The sequence below is a fragment of the Pteronotus mesoamericanus genome, unplaced genomic scaffold (genome assembly GCF_021234165.1).
Source record: "Pteronotus mesoamericanus isolate MK-2021 breed Mesoamerican mustached bat unplaced genomic scaffold, CSHL_Meso_final contig_74, whole genome shotgun sequence".
In the NCBI taxonomy this organism is placed as follows: Eukaryota; Metazoa; Chordata; class Mammalia; order Chiroptera; family Mormoopidae; genus Pteronotus; species Pteronotus mesoamericanus.
In genome coordinates, this window is record NW_026555247.1 from 23,778,778 (window position 1) to 23,804,086 (window position 25,309).

A 25,309-nucleotide genomic window follows, 5' to 3' on the forward strand; every position below is an offset into this window, starting at 1 on the left:
CCTAACACAGCTAAGCATCCACAAGACCGCAGAAAGAAAGTTTTTCACTGTATGATTTTGACCTGATGGTTAATGCCATTTCATCAGGGAGTTTTAGGGCAAGGTGCTTCTGCTCTCTAGGATGCAGTGCCCTTATTGAATGACAAGGTGGTCCCTAAGGGGCTCTCCTGGCTCCCTCAGTCCCTATTCCTTCTTGGATGCAGGGAATTACTAAAAACTAGCCCAGAATTACCTGGCCTGAGACATGGTTAAGCCAGTGTGCCAAGAAAAGAGGTTAATGAGGTTACTGCTGTTAGAGCAGTAATTGGTGGGGCAGGTGTCTGAGAAGGGGCCTGCTTGAAAAGGAAGTGTAATGGTGGAAGCCAAGCTGTCTCATCATGGTTAACAAGGAGCTGAGAGAAAGGCAGGTGCAAATTCTGAATGAGACAGTCCAGCAACGAATCAGAGGCGGGAGCATCAGACTGGCCTCACCTTGCAGGTGGGTTCAAGAATTCAGACCTATGGTGGAGGTCCAGCAGGTGCAAAAAGGCTCAGCATATACACAGAGAGTAACATCAGCCCAGAGAGTTTCACTACAGTGCCCTGCACCTTGTCTCCTTACAGGGGAAATTCTCACAAGGAAGTAGAAGGACCAGTTGGAGATTGAGTCAGGAGACTGTGGACCAACTGTAACCCTGATTATATGCATGGGTTTAAACCATGCATTAGTCTTCTAAGACTCTGTGTCTTCATCTGCAAAAGGAGAAAGGAGTCTCCAACATCCCTCCAACTCTAAGATTCTGTAACTTTGTAAGAGCACCATGTCTCCTGTAGTGTGACCTAACATATGTTTGCTTAATGAATGATTCCAGGATGAATAGCATCAGATGCACCAGGCTCTGGCCTAATGTAGATAGAGGTTTTCAGTCCACATCCAGACTTCCCCATCACCATTTAATAACGTTCATTGCCCACAGACAGGCGCCAGCACTCATTATAGATAATACGTGGCACATCTTGTCCTCATGACTTCATAGCATGGTAACACCCCCACCCCACCACAAAGCACCCCAACAAGAACTCTGTATAATGTCCAGCTTTTTCTCCTTTGATGCAGAAAGAGCTTAAAACCTTTAATAAGCTAAATCATAACAGTCAAAGACAAAGGGGACAATCTGTGTCCAATTTACAACTTCTAGAAAATTGATTAACACCGTAAGGTATTTGTACTCCAGGATGGCACAAGGTACAGCTGGGAAGACCAAGGCCAAGCCATGCAGCTCAGAATAACTTTGCAGAGTCATGCTCAGTGAGTTTGTTTGGGCTGGAATCTCCCTCCAATTAATCAGTATCCCTCTGGTCATCAGAGACCTCTATCCAGGCTTTGCATCCCGTCTCAGGAATTTGAGCCAGAACTCTTCTCAAAGGGACATAAATAAATGTGGGGATAACTAAGCGTGAAGGTACAGTGTTTCCTGATCCCACTTACTAAGGAACTGAGTTTCTGATGGGTGGTAACACCACTAATTAATTAGCAGTCATACAATTTTAATATTAGTAGTAATTGGGGTGTGTTGAATACTTACAATGTGTTCTGTGAATGCATTTTACCAGTGTTGTCTTGTTTAACTCTTAAAACAACACTATTTGCAAGGCTGTGTTATTTATCCCATTTTAAGGGTGAGGAACATAAGACCTAAGTCCCAGGTCACACAGGGAGTAAGAGACAAAGCTGGGATTTGAACTTGGGTCCTTTCGATTCCTGAGCCTGCACATGCCCTCAGGATTCTCGGTCGACTAGTGAGCACTGGGATAGCCCTGACTGTGCACCAGGCACTGGTCCAAGTGCTTTACATAGATTGACATACTCGATTTGCCTATTGACCTTAGAAGGTAAGTATGTTATTATCCCCGTAGTACAAGTAAGAAAACTGGGGCACAGAGAGGTTAAGCAACTTGCCCAAGGTCACAGAGCTAGGACATGAACTTGTTCCTGCAGCACTGCAGGGGCAGGTATGAATCTGACTTGTAGCCCCCACCCATGAGGCCAGCCCCTCATCACACCCTGTCTGCCTGACCTTAGGAAGTTAGCATCATCTTCCAGATGAGACTCACGCTAAATGAATGAAGCCCCAAATGCCCGCAGTTTGCAGTGTTAATAGGAAGCTTTACAAGCTGGATTTTCAGGCAAATTCAGCATCTTCATGACATTTTAGACTCAATTTATAATCAACAGTTATTTTAGCTCTAATGGCAAAAAGCACCCATTTTGCAGTAAAAAGCATTTATAAAAAGGAAAAAAAAGGAAACATGAGGTAAAAAGGAAAAAAATACTTTCTTTACTCCAGCATCTCCCATCTTATTTTTTCATTCCCCTAACAAGCAAAAGCTAGATGGAATCTTTGGGCTGAATCTTGGAGCCCTTTCCTGCTCATACTAGCTTGACTGACCTCACACAGGTCTCTCTGTCACCCCTCTACCCTGGAACAGAGCTGAACAATTCAAACCCCTTTCCGTGGAGAAACCCTTATGTTCCCAAGTGTTTACCAAACTTGACTGAAGCAGGGATCTCTGGACTCCAGCCCAGAGTCATGACTCTGAACTTGCAGGCGAGAGAGGCCTGGGGAGCTGTGTATTTACAGAGGCCACTAGTGATTCCTACCTTTGGGTGGGTTTGGAAAATGCCCTGTGTTTGGCCAAATCAACTATGCACTCCCCTTATTCATTCAGCTTTCTCCAGCCTCACCATGGTACTCTGCCACCATGGCCCTGCCTCTCACTAGACTTGAGGTGTGACATCTCATATAGACATGGCGTTCAGACCATAAAGCTCCACCACAGCCCTTTGCCACTTCATCAGAGACCACCACGTCTCAAAGAAGGGGCAAGAACATGTTTTGCTCCCTCCTCTCTTGAGAGAGTGGAATGAAGAACTAGTCCACAGAGAGGAACATCTAACAAAGTTTCAAAACCTATCACTCCATAACTCTTCCGCATCGGGATTAGTCTTTAGTTGTTGCTCAGAGTCCCACGGAATGCGCTCCAGGCCAGAACTGTGTCCTTACTTCCCCGTCTGTCCCCCAGGCTCCCACAGTGCTGGAGGCCCAGCAAAGCGTGGGCAGGGAGGGCCAAGCGCACTGACAGGATGAGGCGGGCAGTGATGCTCTGAGTGAGATTCTGAGATAGCAGGTCCTCACACCCGAGCAGCTCAATAGGGAGGCCTCTGTGTCCCTTCTGGACGGATGCGATGACACTGCTGCTCTCCAATTAGCCCTGCAGGTCTGCTCCGTGGCCGCCTCTGAGGTGGCCGCCCCGCAGTGCTACACTGTTTTCCTTCTTACTCTGCATGTTCTTAAGTCGACTTCCAGATCTTCTGCTGAGAAGCAATTTTTATTTTTTTAGTTTGCATGTCATACAATTGAAAGCCCCGTTTTTACCATATTTTCCCCGAACAATAGCACATTTCCAGACCCACGGGGAAAGCCCCTTGAAGTCTGCTAAGGATTGCTGGGTGCGGGGCAGACTGGGAACTCCCTTCCAGGGGTGCATTCGCTCTCTTGCAGGGGGCCTGGTCCTCAGATCCAGGCCAACACATGCAGGGACGTTTGTCTTTCTGCTTGCCAGAACTCTCCAAGGGCAAAAAGACGTCAGCTCAAAATAGGAAAGTGCTCTCTAATAGAGAGAGTGATATATTTTGTGCAGAAGTGAGCTCCCAGGACTGCATATTGTCAAGTAGCTCCCAGGGAGGCTTTGAAGAAAGACCTTGAGCTCTGAATCTTGGGCCAGGTTGGGGGTAACGGGGTGGCCACAGACTGCAGCCACCAGGCCCTCTAGAATGATTGATTGGCAAGAAACCACCATTTGAACTTAAATGAGACCCTCCCTGATTAATGTGTCTACCCCATTTTCCATTTCTGCTGGATGTTGCTTTTCAGAAGAGCTGTCTACTGAAAAATCTATAGGTATAATAGCTATATTTGTACAGTTAACTCTGTGGGCCAGGTGCTGTGCTAAATACTTAACACTCATCAACTTCTAATGCTTCCAGCTTCCCTTTGACATGGGCACTGCTGTTACTTTCTCAATGAGGAAGCTAAGACAGGAGAGGCCATGTGACTTGTCCCCTTAATTGTGGAGCTGGGATTCAAATCCCAGCACAGAACCCAAGCCTCCTTCCCAACTCTTGCATCTCAGGAATAGTGACATGGGTCCAGGGCTTGAAAAGAGGGCTTGGACCAACACATCTCAAATGGTTGACCTTGGATAGCACTTGGGAGCTTGTTAGAAATGCAGAATGCCACCCCCACCCCAGACCTCCTGTACTGGAATCTCCATTTTTACAAGATCCACAGGTGAATCCTGTGCAACAGAAGTTCAAGATCTGGGTTCCAGTGTCACTATCCTATATGGTCCAGCTCTTTCATTTACATTCCAGTCATCCCCCTTCACCCCTCCCATAGTGGAGGTGTGGAGAGGCACAATGAATGGATTTGAAAGTATGAAATGATCCCCTGTGCTCACAATTGCTTTGACAAATTTCCCTCACTTCCAGATAGTTTGCTTAGCCCTCAGCAGAGTCCTGATTTGTGCTGTCAGGGAACGGGGCTCTGACTAGCTGGAAGCAGGGGTGGGACAGCAGAGGAGGGAGGCCATGGAGACAGCCATCGCGTCTACTGGTGACTGAGCCAGGTCCTGTGTCCCTGCCTCCAGCTTGCCACCCCTCCCCACTCTCCTGCCCCCTGCCCTGCTGGCCTCCCTCCTCTGTGCAGCATAACAAAGGGCGGCTTTCCCACCAGGAGAGTCCCGCTGTGTCCCTGAACATGACAGTCCCTCCAGCCACTGCCGATGTTATTAATTTTTAAAACAAACTTCCTGATTGAGGTTCTGGGCTGCCTCTAAATTGTCTCTACAAGGAGACTGTGTACTAATTAACCCATAGAAACAATCAATGATGTACCTTTTTCAAGTTTCAGGGTGATTAGAATATGAAAATGAAGAGCACAATGGTGCAGATGTTTTAAAATCACAGCAGACAGCAATTAGTGACACAGAAACCAGCTGCTTATCTCTCCAGATAAAGCCTCTTAATAGGGAATTACACTGGAGGAGTCATTACCCAGATGGATCTCACATGATTTACCGAGGAGGCGGGGCAGCTTTAACTTTGATCTGTGAGCAGGTTCTTGTCAAGCTTCCTTCCTTACCTCCAACAACATGGATTTGTGGCTGGCGCAGGGGTGGGCTTCACCTTTCTACCTGTTGTCCCAGGTCAGGGATGCCGCCGAGAACCAGGAAAAGGCGAGAATGGGCCCTGCTGAAGCCGCAAGCACCTGTCTCCTTGATTCAGGCTCCATTGTTTTGGGATCAACTCAATCAGCTGTTCCTGTGCAGAGAGGAGAGTGAAGTCTGGGGGAAGGGAAACAATGAGTTTGTGGCTGGCTTAGGTGTTCCTCGGAAACAACGCCCCTACGGTCTGCAGAGCAGCTTTGTTGGGGCGGGGGCGGGGTGTGTGTGTGTGTGTGTGTGTGTGTGTGTGTGTGTGTGTGTGTGTTGGATATAGGGAGTTTTAGTAACCATTGGTTGATATAATTTTTTTTCTTTTATTTTAACATAATTGAGGTCATCAAATTTACTTATACTGAAATGTATAGACTTTAAGTTTATCATTGACAAAGGTATACAGCTGTGTAACTCATATCCCTTTCATGATACAACACATCTTCATTACCTCTAGAAACTTCCCTTCTGACCCCTTCTGCCCCACCTCATGCTATAAGCAACCACTGTTCTGATTTCTATCATAATAGATTAGTTTTACCTGTACTGAAACTTTATGTAAATTGAGTCATACAGTATGCACTGTTGGGGAGGGGGGTCTGTTTTATTCCATTCAGCATAATTTTGTGTGCGTGATATATCCTTATTGTTAAATATATCCATACTTTGTCCTCTTTGTTGAAAAGTTTGTGTATTACACTGTTGATGAGCACCTGGACTGTTTGCTGGTGCTTTCTCCTCTAAATCAGCTGTTAAGTTAAAAGTCTCTTTGTTGATACATATATTTATCTGTCTTGGGTAAATACACAGGAATGGAATTTCTGGATCATAGGGTATATTTAGCTTTAAAATGCATGTACAAAACATTTTCCAAAGTGGTACCATTTTGCAGTCCCTCAAGCAATGGATGAGAGTTTCAGTCTCTCCATGTCCTTGTCAACACTTGTTGTTGTTGTTTTTTAAATATCTTTTTTATATTAGCCATCCTACTGGATGTGTAGTGGCAGCTCATTGTGGTTTTAACTGGCATTTCCCTGATGACAAATATGTTAAAGGGCATTGACATGTGCTCACTGGGCACTTCTACTTGTTTTGTCGCCCTGCATATTTCCGCGAAGGTGTTTTGCAATTGGGTGAAGTTAATTTGGTTGAGAGTATTGTTGAAATCTTTTGTATATTTCTTGTTCTGTTTTTTTTGTTGTTGTTGTTGTTAGTCAATTTGTTCTAGCAGTTACTGAGAGAGAAGTATTAAAATCCCTTTAATTGCAGAATGGTCTTACTTCCCTAAATTCTCTTAATTTTTGTTTCGTGTATTTGAAATTCTGTTACGAGGTACAAACAAATTTAGGATTATTGTCTTTTCTTGATGAATTGACTCATATCATTCTGAAATGTCCCTAAATTATCTCTGGTAATCCTGTTTGTTCTGAAACCTACTTTGCATTATAATAATTTAGTCACTCCAGCATTATTTATGCTTAGTGTTCCTGTGATGTATCTTGTTCCATCTTTTTATTTTTAAGCCATCTGTGTCTTTATATTTAAAGTGTACCTCTTGTAAACACCATAAAATTGGGTCTTACCTTTTAATCCAGTCTGACATCAACCCTGCTTTTATTTTGTTCTTATTTTTTTGTTTTTGTTTTAGAGTGTTTAGTATATAGATAATTAGTGTAATAACTGATATTGAGTTTGTCTACCATCTTACTCTGCATTTTCTATTTGTCTCATTGCTCTTTATTATTTTTTTTCATTTTCTGCCATCTTTGGGCTTCATTAAACTTTTTCTTAGTATCCTTGTGTCCTTTTGTTGGTATTTAGATATACCACTTTTTACTTTTAGTGGTTGCTCTAGAGATTACAATATCCACTTTTAAAGTATTGCAGTCTATTCAAGTCATATCACATCCCTTCAAATCTAAGCACCTTACAAACATCAGCCAGTTGTTCTTTTTATTGTTGTACATTTTATTTCTATAAATGTCATAAACTATGATACATTATTATTTCTGTTTTAAGCAGTCAGTTGCCTTTTAAAGATCTTAAGACCAAGAACAAAATTGTATGTAGGCACACATATTTGCCATTTCCACATTCTTCATTTGTTCATGTTGACCTGAATTTCCATCTGGTGTTATTTCCCTTTCACCTAAAGAACTTCCTTTTATATTTCTAGTAATTCAGGTCTGCCAGCTATGAATTTTCTCAGTTTTTATTTATCTAAAAATGTCTTTATTTTGCCTTCATTTTGAAGGATGTTTTAAGTTGATTTTATTTTTATTACAGTACTTTCAAAGTTTTATTCATTATCTTCTGGCTTGACTTTTATTGATGAAAAGTCAGGCATTATTTCTGTCATTTTCTTATAAAGAGCTTATCTATTTCTATGACTGCTTTAATTTTTTTTTAATCTTTGGTTTACATCAATTTGTTTACAATGTGCCCAGAGGTAGAGGTTTTTTCTGTGTGTTTTTTCTGCTTGGGATTTGTTGAGCTTCTTAGCTGAGTGAATCCACATGCACTACTTTCTCTTCTCTGCTTCTGGAATTCTAATTGTATGTTTTCAGAACACTTGATACTCTTCCATAGGTCACTCTAGGGCTGGGTTTTTAAAAATCTTCTCCCCCCTCTCCCAGTTTGCATAATGTATTCTATCTTCTCTTCATGTTCATTGAACTTCTCTTCTGCGGTCTCCTGTAAGCTGTGAAACCCATTAAGGGATATTATTGAATGATATGCTATTAAATAATATTTCATTTCAGATATTACCTTTTTCCAATTTAGAATGCTCATTTTGTCATTTTGGTGTAGTTGCCATCTCTATGCGGAGATTCCCCGTTATGTTCCATCTTTTCCTTTAAATACTCGAACATCTTCATATGGCTGTTTTAAATGTCTCTGCTCTCTTGATTGTAGGTCATATTTTCCTGCTATTTTGCTTATCAAATAACTTTTTTTTTGTTTGCCAGTTACTGTGGATACTGTATTGTAGACATTCTGGATTTCATTGTTTTCTTTAAAGAGTTTGACTTTTGTTCTAATAAGTTCATTTACTGACAGATTAGCCTAACCCTACATAGAGTCTTTTTAATCTTTGTTAGGGAGGGACTAAAATAGCTTTCATTCTAGGGATAGAGTCATCCTGCTTTTAATAAGCACTATTAATGGAAAATTAACATAATATCCGGGTTAGTCATTAAAGTGACTCTGGCTAGTCAGAAATCCATCATGGCCTGATGCTATGTGGTCCCAGGACTCTAAGCTCAGCTTATAGCTCTTTAGTAATAAGTCTTTGCTATACTTCATGGAGTCATGCCCTTAAATACCAGTTAAAATTTGGCCAAAGATGTAGGGAATCCCTATTAAGATTTCTAGGGTTTCTTTTCTATATAATTCCTTCTTCTCAGGTAACCTCTCCCCCAGTTTCCAGTCCTTCCCAGGAACTCCAAACTCTGGCCTGTGTTTTTTCCATTCAGTGAAATCACAGCTCTCTGGGTTCTACCTTCCTGTGCCTAGGTTTAAAAAAAAAAAATCCTCCCAAGCAGAAAACTAGGGATACTGTGGAGCCTTATGAGTTTCCCTTCTCTCTAGAATTCACAATCTATATTGTCCAAAGCTTGAAAACAGTAGCATCATATATTTTTGTCAGTTTTATATTTCCATAGAAAGGTTAAGTCTAATGCCTATTAATTTCATTGTGGCCGGACCCAAGTTAGTGATCATTTTTATTATAGAATCACTGTGTACTCAGGGGAGCATATGATAGTGGCCTCTGTCTTTTCATGAGCTGTTATCACCCCTAGTAAAAGGAGTGCTTTAATATCACTCACAGCCCTCAAATAGCAAATAAGGAATATTTCCTGTGGGAACCACATCAAGGTGACTTTCCAGGGTAATTTATGTGATAGGAAATGAGGACACACTCACTGTATATACAATATGTAATGGAACTTCACATCCATTTAGGAACTGACTAGTTTTTCTGTGTCCCCTTGTCTTAGACTGCTTAGGCTGCTATAACAGAATACCATAGACTGGGTGACTTGTAAAAAGCCGAAATTTATTTCTCATGGTTTCAGAGGCTGAGAAGTCTAAGATCAAGGTGTCAGCAGATTCAGTGTATGAGGAGGGCCTGCTTCCTGGTTCATAGATGGCCGTCTTCCCTGTCTGCATTGATGGATAAGAGGGCACTTTGACATCTCTTATTATATGCATTACTCCCATTCATGAAAGTTCCACCCTCATGATCTAATCACACAAAATGCTCCCAAAGACCTCACTTTCTAAAACCACCACATTAGGGTTTAAGATTTCAACATGTGGATTTTGGAGAGACACAAATGTTCATGGAATTCTGTGGAATCAGAGGATCATAAAGCCATGGTTCAAAGAGGGTATTAGTAGCATTCCTTTATACCTACCATTAGCAACTGTGGGAATGAAACTGGGTTGAAAGAAGTTTTGGGGGCAAGTTCAATGACAGCTGTCATATGCATTCCTCCTATTCATGAGCCTAAATGGTAATTTTCAAAATCACTTCTTAAGTGACAGAAGCATCTCTCCCCACCTACTTTCTGTTAAATGAAATCCTTTGCAAGGCTGCTCTGTTCACTTTGGGGTTAAAACAATGGTCTGGAGCTTCCCTGTTGCCCAGTCCACTGGCTACAGTTCAGAAATGACTTTACAAAATCCTAGGACTCTGTGGGACACGTTTGAAAACCACCGAGGTGGAACATCTCCTGATAATATCAGAGCCTCTCTAGTCCCTAACCCAGACCCCTGTCTTTGACATAATCCAGTGGTTCTCAACTCTGTCTGCTCATTGGGATAAGAGAGAGCTTTGAAAAAAAGAACTGCTGTTCGGGCCCCACCTCTAGTATTTTGATTTAATTGGTCTGGGTCAGATCCCAGGTACAGAGTTCTTTACGAAGCTTCCCAGATGATTCTAATGTACAGCCAGGGCTGAGAACCTTTAACCAGACACTTTGTGGTTGCCTCCCTTGTCTCCCACACTTAGCTCCTGCTCAGGCTTGAGCCCTTCAAGCCTCAGGGATGGAATGCCACGATTCCCCAGCTCTGGGGATTGGCCTGGATGGGTTGGGGAAATTGAAATCCCAGGGTTGGAGGTCATGAATACCTGCAGGCCTAGTCTTTTCTGAGAGGACAGTATTCTCATCCATCTGTATCATGGCTCTTCTGTCCACCGCGCCTTGCAGTGCACCTGGCATACCTGAACAGGGGGCCATGTTAGAGTCTCTTACTATTTTAATTACAAGGAGTTTAGAGAGCAAAGCAGGAATGCTCAATAGTGCCAAACTGCATATCCTAACAGGCCTATAGTGGTTTGCTCTGCATATTCACTACCAAAAAGGGCTGCAAACGTTATAGCAACCACAAAGAGCCCCACCCCGGAGGAAATATTGTGTCGAAACATTAGATCAGTGGTTTTAAAACTTGATTGCACATCAGAATGATCTGAGGAACATAGAAAAATACACATTCCTTGGTCCCACCCTGGGAGATTGCAAATTAGTGAATCTGCAGCATGGCCCAGGAATCTGTATCAGTGACCAGTGCCTTAGGGTACAGTGATCCAGGACTGCATCTAGAGAAGCATCAAGTGCCAAATGAAGAGATAAAGCTCCCTTCTTTCTTCATAGCCAGACATATTTTCCTGCTCATATAAAGCAAAATATCTCACAAACAGTAAATTTAAATTATCGAAGTCAGCAGAAAGCAGCATGAACACAGCTAACCCAAAAGAGTGGTTTATCTCCCACGAAGTCATGCTTAATTTTTGATGAGTAATATGATTTTTCTCAGACTCAAATCGCTATCTTCTCCTCTCATGGAGACAAACCTTGCTTTTTAGATAAGCCTGAGCTAAGGCTGAGTGACTCGTTTTCTTCCCACTGGTATGGGTCTTTAAGTTTTTATGCAGTGAGATAATGCACATTTTAAAATTTAAAAGAAAATAAAGAGCTTTCTAAAAAGAAATCTGACTTGTACAAAATTTAAATGTATATTATTTACTCATTGGTTCTGGAGGAGGAGATAGTTATCTACAAAAGAATTCCTCATGTTACCAAAAGACTTACTTCCATAGACACATCCTTTAGGAGAAAAATCTGTCCAGTGTTGTCAAAATGGTATTTTATGGCTGAACATCTGGCCTGGGCTCAATGCGCATGGAAAGCACTGTTCTTACTAAAGCAAGCCACACCTTCAAAGTGACTGTGAGTTCCGCAGTCAATTCATAGGAGTCGGGGAGCAGCCAAGAGACATGCTGAGCTTAGCTGGTGTTAAGAGTTTTCCACAAAAATAACTGGCCCAATGTAGAAAATCTTCCCTTCTTCTCTTCTTTGTGAGCCATTTCAGGAGATGGCCCTGCTGAGGGCTGAGCGTAATATAAAGGCCTTAAAAGATTCAGTTCTTATCTCCCCCGAAAAATTCATCATCTGAAGGGGACATGGAAACCCATACTGTGTGGGTTACTAAAGCCCCGAGTCAAAGACCCCCATGGGGAGTCATATTCCCAAGCCGCTGGGGAAGGATAGGAGGGAGAGCTTGTACTTCTTCCCCTCGCCCCCACCTTGAGCCAGGGGTCTGGTTGCCATGTCCATCTCTGTCTCAATGGAGTAAGTGCTCAGTTCTCAGTGAAGGCCGTATTGGAACTGACAGCCTTACCATTGTGTGTATAATATGTCATGGCTGACAGATGAAGAAATGGGATTTCCTGAAATGCAGTGGGATATAGCCATCAGCCACTGCTAGAAGAAAGCCTCGTTCTGCCAGGCCCCTTAGAGAGCACCCCTTCTCGGTCCTCTTTGCTCCTTCACTTCAGCCTATCCGAGTGCAGGGTTGAAAGCACCATTTCCCCCCATTACTCCTGATCCTTTGTTGGGCTTCCCTTTTGTCCATCCTGCCCTTTGATTGCCTGGCTCTCCCAGCAGGGCAAATTGCCGCTGATAGGATGGAACAATGGGATCAGGCAGTGTCCAGATGGAAGCACCGGGAACCAGGCACGCTTAACTGCATTACTTTCAGCTGGTCTGCTCTGGGTGTAAGTGAGCAGGCCCCACCTTTCAGCTGCCAGAGTGAAACCCACCCTCCCGACAGTCACGCGGACCTCCCCAAAGACAGAATTCACTGGAAAGTGAAACAATTAACAGGAGATGGGGGAGGACTAACAGTAAAAATTGCACTGAACAGGCGTTACCATGCCAGTACCTTTAGTCCTTAAGTATTTGAGAAAGATTTTTTTTTGCTCAACACCTAGTACATTTAAGCAGTCCAGTTTCACTATGCGCCATTACCAAACAATTGATGGGTGGTTTATTGTCTTTCATGTGCAGCCATGTATTTTGTCATGGTAGTAGGCAGCTCAAACAGTATTTTATTTATTCATTCAACAAACATTTATTGGAAACTTTCTGGGTGGTTTGCTTTGTAGTAGGCACTGGGTTAAAAAGATAAATGAGAAATCCTCTGATCTCAGGGTACTTACAGTATACAAGAGGGAGAGAGAAAAGTACACAAATAAATGGCACACATAAAGATTGTGATAGATGTCATAGCCTTTATGAGAGACGATGGTTCATGCAGAAGGAATGGCATAAGAAATTAGGCTGGAGGGGGTGATTATGTGTGCAGACAATATGTTGCAATATATCAGTCATTAATCTCACTGTTGACAAAATGAAATACCCATAGTAAAATGTATGTTCCTTTATTTATTCAGTAAATGTTTATTGAGTGCCTACTATTTGCCAGGCACTGTGTTTGTTACCTCTGTGATGGTGTATATATACGATAGAAAGGGAGACAGATGTTAATTTAGTTAGTCCACAAATCCCATATAAAAGGAAAACTATGAGAAGTACACCCAAAATAAGAGGCATGGTTTTATTATAAAAACGTGTAGTAGAAGTATTTCTGTAAGGTAGGGGGATTCAGCTGAGATTAAAACATAAAGAAAGAGTTAATTAAGGACTCCGCTAGATGCCACGAATGAGAAGATGGAGCAACCGAGAAAATGGAGTGGGACTCAGTGACCAAGATTCCAGCGTCACCATGAAGGCCCCTTGCGGACTTCAGTGTCCTGATCTAAAAAAACAGACAGGTTGGTGGCAGGAGGTAGAAGAAAGACAAAGGGAAAGTGACTCTAAGCCCTGTTTTACCCAAGTCCAAAACAACAACTTACACCTTTTGTCCCACTATAATTTTTAATAAGTGCCACCACTAACTCTTAAAAATGTTGTAGTATAAGCAATCAACTCTGTTGCCACCCTTAGGAGTGGGAAACTTTGAGTCCTCTTGCAGACTTGTCATCCTGTGACTATATCCATAGTGCCAACTAAAATCCAAAACATAAATAAGGAGTGAACAAAGCCTCGATTCATATTAAGTGCCATTTAATGTTTTATGCCGTGAATAAGATTTTTATACTTTTTTCAAAAACATGGGATAGCCGCCTATGCCCACAGCAGTTATACCTAGTAAACAAAGTCAAGGGGCAGGATTAGTTCTCTAGATGTTGATGATGTGTTAGTGTATCTGTTATTTAACTACACGATGAAGAAAAGTTCAATAAATTTTTTTTCTTAATTTCTTTCTGGGCACTTATAGACTTAGCCTGGGGAAACTCTCCCATGCTACTTAAGAAATAGAGTGCAGTATTAGAAATATAAACAGGATTTCATAAAACAATGGGACAGAAAATAAGCCTAGGGAGTCCAGGAACTAGTATGAAGGAAACTCTGATTATTTTACTCCATTGAATTTTACCTGTAATGCTTCCTGGCGTTTATGCTTTGACTCTTAACAGAGACTGCAAGAAGTATTTTCAAATAAAGCATAAATTCTAAAGCATCAGTGGCAAATAGATATAGATGATGGGTGGATGGATGGATGGATAGATGGATGGATGAATAGATGATAGATAGATAGATAGATAGATAGATAGATAGATAGATAGATAGACAGACAGGCAGGCAGGCAGGCAGATGCATATTGCAGGTTAAAACTTCCCAAATTCACTACACAAATCATCATATACTTCTTAGTGGGGATTTTATCCAAAGCTTTCTATGTTTTACTAATATTTTCACTTCCTTAACAAATCTTAGGGTAATGCATGCTGTAAGTTTATTACTCTATGCATAAAACAGGACTTATAATAAGCTTTGAGGAATGCTTCCTTGTACTGGTAGTGTGGCTTGAAATCTATCCGGAACAATGCAAGCATCTCTATATTAAAAATAGTTGTAATATTTTAAGATGATATGTTCACTATCCATTCCCTTCATGATTTCATAGACACTGGTTATGCTTTGCCCCCAGCACAGGCTCTGCCTTCCCTAAGGAAGGTGCCAGAGTCTGAAGACATTCATTTAGAATCAATGTAGGGGAAAACACGGCTGACAAGTTCAGAGGTGTGATCTTGAATGATAATGATTTTTTCCTGGCACATTTGTCCAGGAGACTCAAGGTTCCTTTTGAGAGTATCCAAGAGTTTCCTCAAGAGAGCAGTCACTGCCTAATGTGGGCTTAAGGACGCCTTAGAGGACTAACTCCCAAACCCAGGCCCACTCCTGGAGCCAGCAAGGGCTTGAAGGCTCTTCCATTTTTGATCTATGCCTTTGGCCTACTTCCCCCATGAGGTCTTCAAACTGCCACCTGAATTCCTCCATTTGTGCTGCTTTGCCTTGTCACGGTGGCTCCTAATGAGCCACTTGTTTGAGTTGAAATACAGGATAAAGTACAAACAGAAATGGACTACAATCGGAGGCAGCCAGGAGGAGAGGCCAGGACAGATATAAGAGGCAGCCCAAGCTGGGCAAAAGAACGCAGGGAGTTGGGAAGCTCAGATTCTCTCCTGGACGCAGCCACCTCGGGCAGGACTCCCTGTTGTTGAAGTTTCAGCTTCATTTGTAAAATGCATGCATTGAGCTAAATGACGCTTAGGTCACCCCCTCTCTCTGAATAGTTTACATTCTCAGATTGCTTTAGACTAAGATAGGTTAAAATTACTGTTACTTGAGGGGGAGAGGGGGGAAGACGTGATTAAAGCATCCTTATTACTGTTTAAAATCAGAGCACCGTATTTTTACTACTGCAATTGAAAAACCCTCTCTAAAGTATTCTGGAATTAAAGGTGGCTGTTTCCAACGTTCACATCATGAAGCCTTTTGACATTACATTTTTAACAGCTCCAACATGCTCACCTTTGTTTTTCTCTCTCTCCCTCTCCACCCCACTCACCTTTAGGCTTACGAGCGGCCGCAGAAACACTCAGCTCTCCATTATGACCCAGGCCTCCCGCAAGACTTCACCGGTGACACCTTAAAACCAAAGCACCAGCAAAAAAGCAGCAGCCAGAACCACATGGACTGGTCCACCAACTCTGACAGTGGACCTGCCACTCAGAATTGCTTCATCAGTCCAGAATCTGGCAGAGAAACTGCAAGCACCAGCAAGATCCCAGCTCTTGAGCCCGTGGCTTCCTTTGCAAAGGCCCAGGGTAAGAAAGGCAGTGCAGGGAGCACATGGAGTCAGTTGTCCAACAGTAGCAAAGATCTGCTTTTGGGAGGTGTGGTTCCATCCCCAAGCAGCCACAGCTCACCAGCCCCTCCCAGTAGCTCTGCCGAGTGCAATGGGCTTCAGCCCTTGGTGGATCAAGATGGGGGAGGAGCAAAGGAGCCCCCAGAACCACCTACTATAAGCAGCAAGAAAAAGTCCAGTAAAAAAGATGTGATAAGTCAAACCATACCAAACCCAGACCTGGACTGGGTCAAGAATGCCCAGAAAGCATTTGACAATACCGAAGGGAAAAGGGAAGGCTACGCTGCAGATCATGCCCAAGAGGCATCACCAGCCAGGCAGAATGTGAGTTCCGTCAGTAATCCTGAAAATGACCCAAGTCATGTCCGGATTACTATCCCTATCAAGGCACCCTGTCTAGATCCAACCAGCCATAAAAGGAAAAAGAGACAGTCCATCAAAGCAGTGGTAGAAAAGATCTTGCCAGAGAAAGCCCTGGCTTCTGGAATCACTATGAGCAGTGAAGTAGTTAACAGGATACTTTCCAATCCTGATGGAAATAAGAAAGATCCCCGTGTCCCGAAGTTGGGTAAAATAATAGAGAACGAGTCCCCCTCCATTGGCCTTGAAACTGGTGGAAATGCTGAGAAAGTTGTCCCAGGGGGTGTGTCCAAGCAGCGGAAGCCAACCATGGTCATGACGCCTCCAACGTGCACAGATCACTCTCCATCGAGAAAGCTGCCAGATATCCAGCATCCAAAATTTGCTGCAAAACGGAGGTGGACATGCAGCAAACCCAAACCCACCAGTATGCTTCGGGAGGCAGTCATGGCCACCTCTGATAAACTGATGGTGGAGCCACCGTCTGCTTATCCCATCACTCCATCCAGCCCTCTGTACACCAACACAGACAGTCTTACTGTGATCACGCCGGTCAAAAAGAAGCGGGGACGACCAAAGAAGCAGCCTTTGCTCACGGTTGAGACAATTCATGAGGGGACTTCCACCAGTCCGGTCAGTCCCATCAGCCGGGAGTTTCCTGGCACCAAGAAAAGAAAGAGACGACGCAGTTTAGCTAAGTTGGCCCAACTTGTGCCAGGAGAGGACAAACCCATGAGCGAGATGAAATTTCACAAAAAAGTTGGAAAGCTTGGGGTGTTGGATAAGAAGACCATCAAAACTATCAATAAGATGAAAACACTCAAGAGGAAAAATATCTTGAACCAGATCTTGTCCTGCTCCAGCAACATTGCTCTGAAGGCTAAGGCTCCCCCGGAGACCAGCCCTGGGGCAGCAGCTATTGAGAGCAAACTGGGCAAGCAGATTAACGTCAGCAAGAGGGGAACCATCTACATTGGCAAGAAGAGGGGCAGGAAGCCAAGAGCAGAGCTGCCACCCCCGTCCGAAGAACCCAAAACAGCCATCAAGCACCCAAGGCCTGTTTCTAGCCAGCCGGATGTTCCAGCCGTGCCTTCCAACTTTCAGTCACTTGTGGCGTCTTCACCAGCAACTATGCACCCACTTTCAACACAGTTAGGTGGGTCAAATGGCAACCTGAGCCCCGCCAGCACTGAAACCAGTTTTTCAGAGTTGAAAACTATGCCAAATCTCCAGCCCATCAGTGCTCTTCCAACCAAAACCCAAAAGGGAATACATAGCGGAACCTGGAAGCTGTCTCCACCCAGGCTGATGGCCAACTCACCTTCACACCTTTGTGAGATTGGGTCACTCAAGGAGATAACGCTGTCACCTGTGAGCGAGTCGCACAGTGAGGAGACGATCCCAAGCGACAGTGGCATTGGGACAGACAACAACAGCACGTCTGACCAAGCAGAGAAGAGTTCAGAATCCCGACGGAGGTACTCTTTTGATTTCTGCTCCCTGGACAACCCGGAGGCCATCCCGTCCGACACCAGCACAAAGAACCGGCATGGCCACCGGCAGAAGCATCTCATTGTGGACAACTTTCTGGCCCACGAAAGCCTCAAGAAGCCAAAGCACAAGAGAAAACGGAAAAGCCTGCAAAACCGTGATGATCTCCAGTTTCTGGCAGACCTGGAAGAGCTCATCACCAAGTTCCAGGTGTTCAGGATCTCCCACCGGAGTTATACGTTTTACCATGAGAATCCATATCCCAGCATTTTTCGGATTAATTTTGATCACTATTACCCGGTGCCATATATCCAGTATGACCCGTTGCTCTATCTTCGTAGGACTTCAGACTTGAAGTCAAAGAAGAAGCGTGGTAGGCCTGCAAAAACCAATGACACCATGACAAAGGTGCCTTTTTTACAAGGGTTCAGCTACCCTATTCCCAGTGGAAGTTACTATGCACCCTATGGAATGCCTTACACATCAATGCCTATGATGAACCTTGGTTATTACAGTCAGTACCCAGCTCCTTTGTACCTATCGCACACGCTCGGAGCAGCTTCCCCATTCATGAGGCCAACAGTGCCGCCACCTCAGTTCCACACGAGCTCCCACATGAAGATGTCCGGTACAGCAAAGCATAAAGCAAAGCATGGAGTGCACCTCCAGGGACCTGTGGGCATGGGCCTTGGTGACATGCAGCCATCCCTGAATCCTCCCAAGGTCGGCAGTGCCAGTCTGTCCAGCGGTCGGCTCCACAAGAGGAAACACAAACACAAGCATAAGCACAAGGAAGACCGGATCCTGGGGACCCACGACAACCTGAGTGGTCTCTTTGCAGGCAAAGCCACAGGCTTCTCCAGCCACATCCTGAGCGAGCGGCTAAGTAGCGCGGACAAAGAGCTCCCACTGTTGAGTGAGAAGAACAAGCATAAGGAGAAGCAGAAGCACCAGCACAGTGAAGCCAGCCACAAAGCTTCTAAGAACAACTTTGAGGTGGACACCCTGTCTACGCTGTCCCTTTCTGATGCCCAGCATTGGACGCAGGCCAAGGACAAAGGTGACTTGAGCAGTGAGCCTGTGGACTCATGCACAAAGAGGTACTCTGGCAGTGTTGGGGATGGTAGCAGCACAAGACCAGAGAGCCTGGACGTGTTCAGTGACATGAACCCTTCAAATGACAAGTGGGACAGTGACTTGAGTGGGAGTAAAAGGAGGAGCTATGAAGGCTTTGGGACATACAGGGAAAAGGACATCCAAGCCTTCAAGATGAACCGCAAGGAGAGAAGTTCTTATGACTCCTCCATATCTCCAGGTAAGGCCGTTTTTCTTCAAACTGGGACTATCTTGTTACTAAATTGCCAGGGTTGGTTCTTTAGAGGTCCACCATCTTGGTCACATTGCATGCACTAGCTTGCAAAGAGGTAGGAACCACATGAACATTCTTGCACATTTGAGTGCACTGCACATTTTATACATTGCTTACTTGGTATTTACTGTCTTTACTCTCTCTTGAAGCCATTGCCTGAGAACTGTGGGCCCAGAGACAGCCTCAGTGCTACCTAGGCTACAACCATACGTACTACCTTGATTCTTTTTATGAAAGGTGCTCTTCTTATGTTCTCATCTGATCGGATGGTGCAGTTTGCTAGTTGGATAAAACCTCTAAACTCATTAGGAGTATCAACAAGATCCCAAGAATGTCAAAACTGGGTGTGAATGGATGTCTAGTTTATCTGGCATGGTTCTCTAGTGCTCACACATCCAGCTGAGCCATTGGAAGGTGATGATCAGTGAATCCTGAAGCCTACCTGATAAGGGAGCCCTAGGCCCAGGCTATATTGTCTTCTCTTTGTTTATGGGCATTTGATAAACTGCCTTGGGCAAGCTCCCGAGGTGAAGCCCTGTCATTTTGCTGCTGGAAAGGGCGGGAGCCTGGCTGAAAGGTGCTGCAAGCCTTCTGCACCCTAGGGGACCTTACTGCTGCGTCTCTTGCCATTTCCTCTGAAAATGGGACCTGCCTAGTGACCTCTAAATGGACAGATTGGTTGCTGCTTCAAAGAGTTCATGTCTTATCAGTTGCTGGCCAAATTTCCTTGCTAACCTGGCCACCTGTACAAACTTTCCTTGCTGTGGAAGCATCAGAGGTCTGCATAAGTATCCCTTTGTCCCTGTTCACACATCCCATAGATAAAATTCCTGTAAAACAGAGCAGAAATTTACTAGACGGCTCCTTCCATAGGAGTTGCAGAAGCTAAAGGATTTCTTATGTCCCCCTTGCCCCCAAATAGCACAAAACCCCTGGCCAAAGGTTGGTTTTAAAGGGCTAATCATCCCCGCTTAAGGTTTGGATGTCATGTTTCACCTGTTTATAATGTGTACCCTATACTTGTCCTTTCCTTTCCTGGGGAGTTTATAATTAGGGAAGGTGGGGGCAGACTATTCATGAGGAATTAGAGACATTTTCTAAGCCGACAGATTTCAGGAAGACATATGGTTATGAGTTAGAAGGCACTTAAAGATCACCCCAAATTGCCACTAGCTTGTGAGTTGCTGTGGTAGATGTTCTCCTTGGTTAATGAAGAGGCCAATTAGCAGACACGTCCCCTTCATTTGGCTCAGGTGATAAATGGCTCTCACTTTGTGTCTGCCCAAAGTAGATGTTCTCATCTGGGTTTCTCATTTCTCATCACCAGGCTTTGTGAAGGTGCTTGGTTTTTTTTGTGTGTGCGCAAAACCCAAGTCAAGCCCACTTGGGCAGGAGTTGCTAGATCAAACTTCCCCATGAGAAATACTATTGGTTTCTCTCTCAGCATGATAAAATTGATTCATAGGATCAAAACTAGTGATGGACACAGGGTGTTCTTTTTTTTATTATTGTCTTTACATTTTTTGGCTAGAAAAATGATGGTAGTATGTTATTGCTGAGAACCCACAAGCAAGACTCCTAAGTTAACAGACTTGAGGAGCAAGATCTCAAAAGCTAAAACCAGCTACTGTTGCTCCCTAGATTTCTCAGCAGTTTTACCGGGATGTTTTTTGTAGTGGGACCATATTTCTGGGTGCCAGCTGAAATTTCTTTGTCACTGGGTGTTTCTCTGAGGGTGCATAGTCTAGCCATACAGTTTTCCTTGTGTTTGCATTCACACACTGATCACTACTTTATTTAAAATTCTTCCTTCCTGCCCCCATCTTACTTGCTTTTCAACCTGCCACATGAGGTGGGAAAAAGTAGGCATCATGACCACATCATGAAAGAAAGCTGGGTTCAGCCTAAGCATTGGGCACTTATCCCAGCTTTGTTATGAATCCCTGCATGACCTTGGGCATGGCATTTCGCTCCGTAGGGGTACTGCCTGCCAATCTGTAACTCAGGGGCTTAGGCCACACCTCTTTTGTATAATATGTTTTCGTTCTTAAAGCCATTTGACCCATATTCATAACACCCTTTCTGCAGTTTTAGAAGAGAGGCATTTGCTTTCTAATTTTATACACCAGGACACTGAGGCTCAGAGATAGTGACTTGCCCAGGTTCAGAAAACTATTACTTTTGATTCTAAGCCCAGAGGTTTGTACCCTGCATTGCAGCTCAATACCATGTCATTCAACTAGTTAAGGCCGAGTCTTGAACACAGGTCCTTGTCCCCAGCCCATTGCTTCTATATCCCACTACCACCCTTCCGCTCAGACCCCCATCCATCCTCTGTTTACATGCCTTCCCCTAAGGCATCTGTGCAGCTATTATGTGATGGTTACAGAAGAAAGTAATTAAGACAAGAAATCTCTTTATTCAATCCCCAACCAGTGAATGATTCTTTATGGCCTAACCTTTTCAAATATCAGCCTGGAAACATCTACATGGACAGAGCCCCTACCTCTGTCCGTACTGAAATCCAGTTCTCTGAGTTACTGTGCTCACTGCTTTGTGCCCATCTCTGTGTTGAGTTTAATTTTCCTCAATATTTTAATAAATCATAATTCTTGTTGGCTTCTATGTCTTTATGAGTTATGCCTATTGTCCCTGCACATATTGTTGAATATCTTAACTGGCACAGATTGGATTCCCTATCATTTCCTTTCCTTCCAACCTTGGCTTCTCCTTGCCTGTATCCCAAATTCCCTCTCTATTTCTGGACCCCTAAAGCATCAGTGGAAAAATGTCTTTGGTGACACTAGGAGCCCAATGTCAGAGTTTGTCAAGATTCCCTGAAGGGCATTCACCTTAATGTAATACACTCCAGAGGGTGCCAGTTCTCACTGAAAGATGGGAAGCAGGTGAGATGAGGCTCATTACTGGAGGCATTCAGATCCCTCAGAGACTTTATCTGGGTCAAGGCACTGTCTGGATGGAGGATACTGGGGGTCATGAGTGGAAATAAACATCTATCCTTCCCACCAGTTCTCTCCCCCTCCAGTTTTTCCTTCTCCATTCTAGATTCATTTCTGTAGCATCTCAAGGTCCTATTTCACATGAGCTGGTCTTCTCAAAAATAGATATGACATAAATATAGATGTCATGCTTTAGCCTATTGAGGACTAGATTTAGGAGCTGCATCAAGAGAGGATTTGGAGTGCTCTCTGCAATCAGAGCTGATGAAAGGCATCACATAAATGTAAGTCATTACCAATATGGAGAGAGGACATAGAGACCCCATTTCGCAGCGACAACAGTTGCACACTCCATTTCCTCTTTCCTGCTTGAAACGTCATTCATTCTCCATCCCCCTGCCCTAGCAGATGGATGCTTTGTCCTGTTAGCCCCGTTACAGCACACCTAGACCTTAGAAGTCACATAGACTTCCTACCTTGTTTCTGCATTTTACTCCTTCTGCTCTTTTGGTTTTAGAAGGCAGTGGCTCTTTTGACCTGTTTTCTAAATGTATACCATCTGCTAAATCTCCATTTATAAAAATGCTTGCCTGGGGCCAAATAATGGATTGGTAATGGGAAGATGAAATCCACAGACTCTCAAGAGTCGGAAGAAGCCTTATCAGCCTTCATTTGCACCTCTCTCCCACCAGGCATCACTATCTTGCATATGCTGACATGCAGCAGACTCCCAGAAGAGCAAACCTGTCCAACGTTGACAATACATAGTCAGACTGTGCTCTCAAAGCCAAGTTATCATAAGGCAGTGAAAGAAGTCCCTGGTGTGAGTGATGTTCTTTTTGTTGAGACCACTTGGAAACAGTATTTGCATACTTTGACCTCAGTTTTTGCCAGGAACTTCAGACCTCTTGACCACTGCTGTCCAGGCTCCCATCAGATGTTGGGCAGTGAGAGGAGTTAATGTAAATATGTTACCTCTTTTTCCAATGTCATTATTATTCAGGTAGCCTCTCTGAGTCTCCCAGTGTCAAATACTTTCCTTATGAGTGAATGGATGCTGAGAACTAATCCTAGGCTCACCTTCCAGATATCAGAATCCTGCTGTAAGGTAGCTGGATTCCCTTGAGCTTGACTGACTCCACTTCTCCTTGTGGCTTCTGTCTTGCCCTTTGCCAGCTCTCCTTATCAGCACTGTGGGGCATTTTGGGAGGCAGCCTCTGTTGTCACTCACCAGCAGGAACTGAATGACCAAGCCAAAAATAATACAAAACCTCCTCCAAGCAATCATCCAGATGAGGGAATTAACCACACAGATGAAATGCCATGAAAACTATACAAAAGAAACATGTGTGAGGAGAGAGTCTTCTAAAAATGGAATAGAGGGAATAAGAGGACTCATGGGAGGAGAAAGTTAAGACCAGGAAAAAAGAAGGGGTAAAAAATAGAAAGCTGATGAAGTGTAGACTGTTTAACGTTAATCCAAGTGGAATTCTGGGTCATCCTGTGGGAGGAAATGAAAGATTAATTAGCCAATGGCTTCTGTGTGGTTTAGTGGGATTATGAGTACCTGCCCTGGTCTTGTTTCCTGCACTAACAAGCTGAAAGACCTCACCTTTTTGACTCTCGGTTTTCTCAAATGTGATTATGACAACATAGGTTCTGACCAGACCTGATAGTCCAGGAGTCTAAAAGTCTCTACGTTATAAAGGAATTTGAATATGAACACACACACATTCAGATTGGGCAGATAGGAAGAAAATGACCAAGTTATTGGCCATGTTGGCCAACTAATTAGCTGTTTAATGATGTTTCAGAACACATCCCTCTGGTCCATGTATTAATATGTGTGACTCAGTCCATTTATTTTTGGCTCTGACCACTTCACTTAGCCATTTGATCGCACCTTTCAAAAGAACTTCTTATACTTGACTCCCACCAACAAATGAGCTTACTCCTTGTGTGGGCAGAAGCCAGCCATCATCTTAGAAACAAACAACTTAGAGCCCTAAAAAGACCAACTGTATGGGAGCAGCTAGAACAAGCTTTCATTTATATTTAGACTTAGAAGTAAAAGATTCTTAATAATGTAGTATAAACACCTTATTTTGCTGGTAAGCATACTTAAGAAGGTCAAGTAACTCATTCAGGGATACATATCTAATTGGTTGAAGAGCTCAGACTGGGAAGACAAGGAAGCAGAGCATCTGGGAGAGGGAAAGGGAAAGGAAGAGAGAGACACAATAAGGGGAAAAAAACAGAAAGGTAAGTTGTTAGGAAAAACAGAAAGGAGAGATGTTAAGCTATATGTTTTCTTTTGCTGCAAGCTATTGTAAAAGGTAAGGATCTCTTTGACAATAATTTGGTTTCCAGGCTACCTCTGGGGACCCATGTTTGGGACTGGAAACAATTTTTGTGGGCTCTGATGGAAGTCATTTTTTTTTCCCTTCCTGTCTTAACAATTGCACATACTTATTTTATTGAGCCTCCCAAGGTTCCTCCTAAGGCTTCCTTTTGGAAACCAGGAATTAATCAAATTAAATGTCGTGACCCATAACTATCTGGCAATGGAAAAAAAAAAAACAAAAACTTAAATTCATAGCATCTCTTTTGCTACATTGAAATAAGAAATCCAGCCATTCTGCCTTTGGAGCATGAAGTCCCCAGGCCATTTATCTTCTCACAGTTGGCAAACGTTCCCCTGTCCTGTTGGAAGTTTTTATTTATACCTCTGTGGCTTTGGAGAATTATGCAGATTCAGGTGTGGATGCAGAGAAGTCACAATTTTGACAGTTTTGGCTTTGCTACAACATGGAGGCTTTCTTGGCTAGAGAAATCAGGAAAGCATGCCTTCCAAAGACTGGCCTGTCACTGGGAAGAGATAAGGATGCTGCCTTTGGAAGGACCCTCCAGAAAACCATCTCTTCACTCTGTTTTTATAAACAAAAAAGTGATGGGGCTGAATACTTGTAGGATTGTGAGCTGTGCCTGTGTAGTAGCACTTAATGCAAATAAGACTGAATTCAAGGGGAAGTGATAAAGACAAGAGAAAATTTTTAAAGTATGTATCTAGTGCATGCAAGGGCTTGGTGTAGTTCTGAGAGAGGAATTCAAGGATGAGTAATTCAATGTTTTCACCTTCCAAAGGTTACAATCCAGGTTCTCCTCTATAACTCAGGGGAGGGAAAGAGGTGTAACTAATATTATATGGCAGATCATTAGCTCATCAGAAAGTTACAGAGAAAGTGCCAGGGCTGTCCAAAGAGGGGTGAGCCACCTCCGTGTGTTCCAGGCGGGGAGGGGGAGGGGCCAG

The 25,309-nt window shown here is 43.6% G+C and overlaps 1 protein-coding gene across 3 annotated transcripts in view; it reads left to right on the forward strand.

Annotated features, from left to right (window-relative positions):
* The window catches only part of SETBP1 (SET binding protein 1), a 351,531-nt gene that overhangs the window by 234,993 nt on the left and 91,229 nt on the right, over positions 1–25,309 (forward strand). For all 3 annotated transcript variants that reach the window (XM_054583581.1, XM_054583583.1, XM_054583582.1), the window contains exon 4: positions 15,526–18,985. In XM_054583581.1, coding sequence (XP_054439556.1) covers positions 15,526–18,985 — 3,460 coding nt within the window. The remainder of the gene's footprint in view (positions 1–15,525; positions 18,986–25,309) is intronic.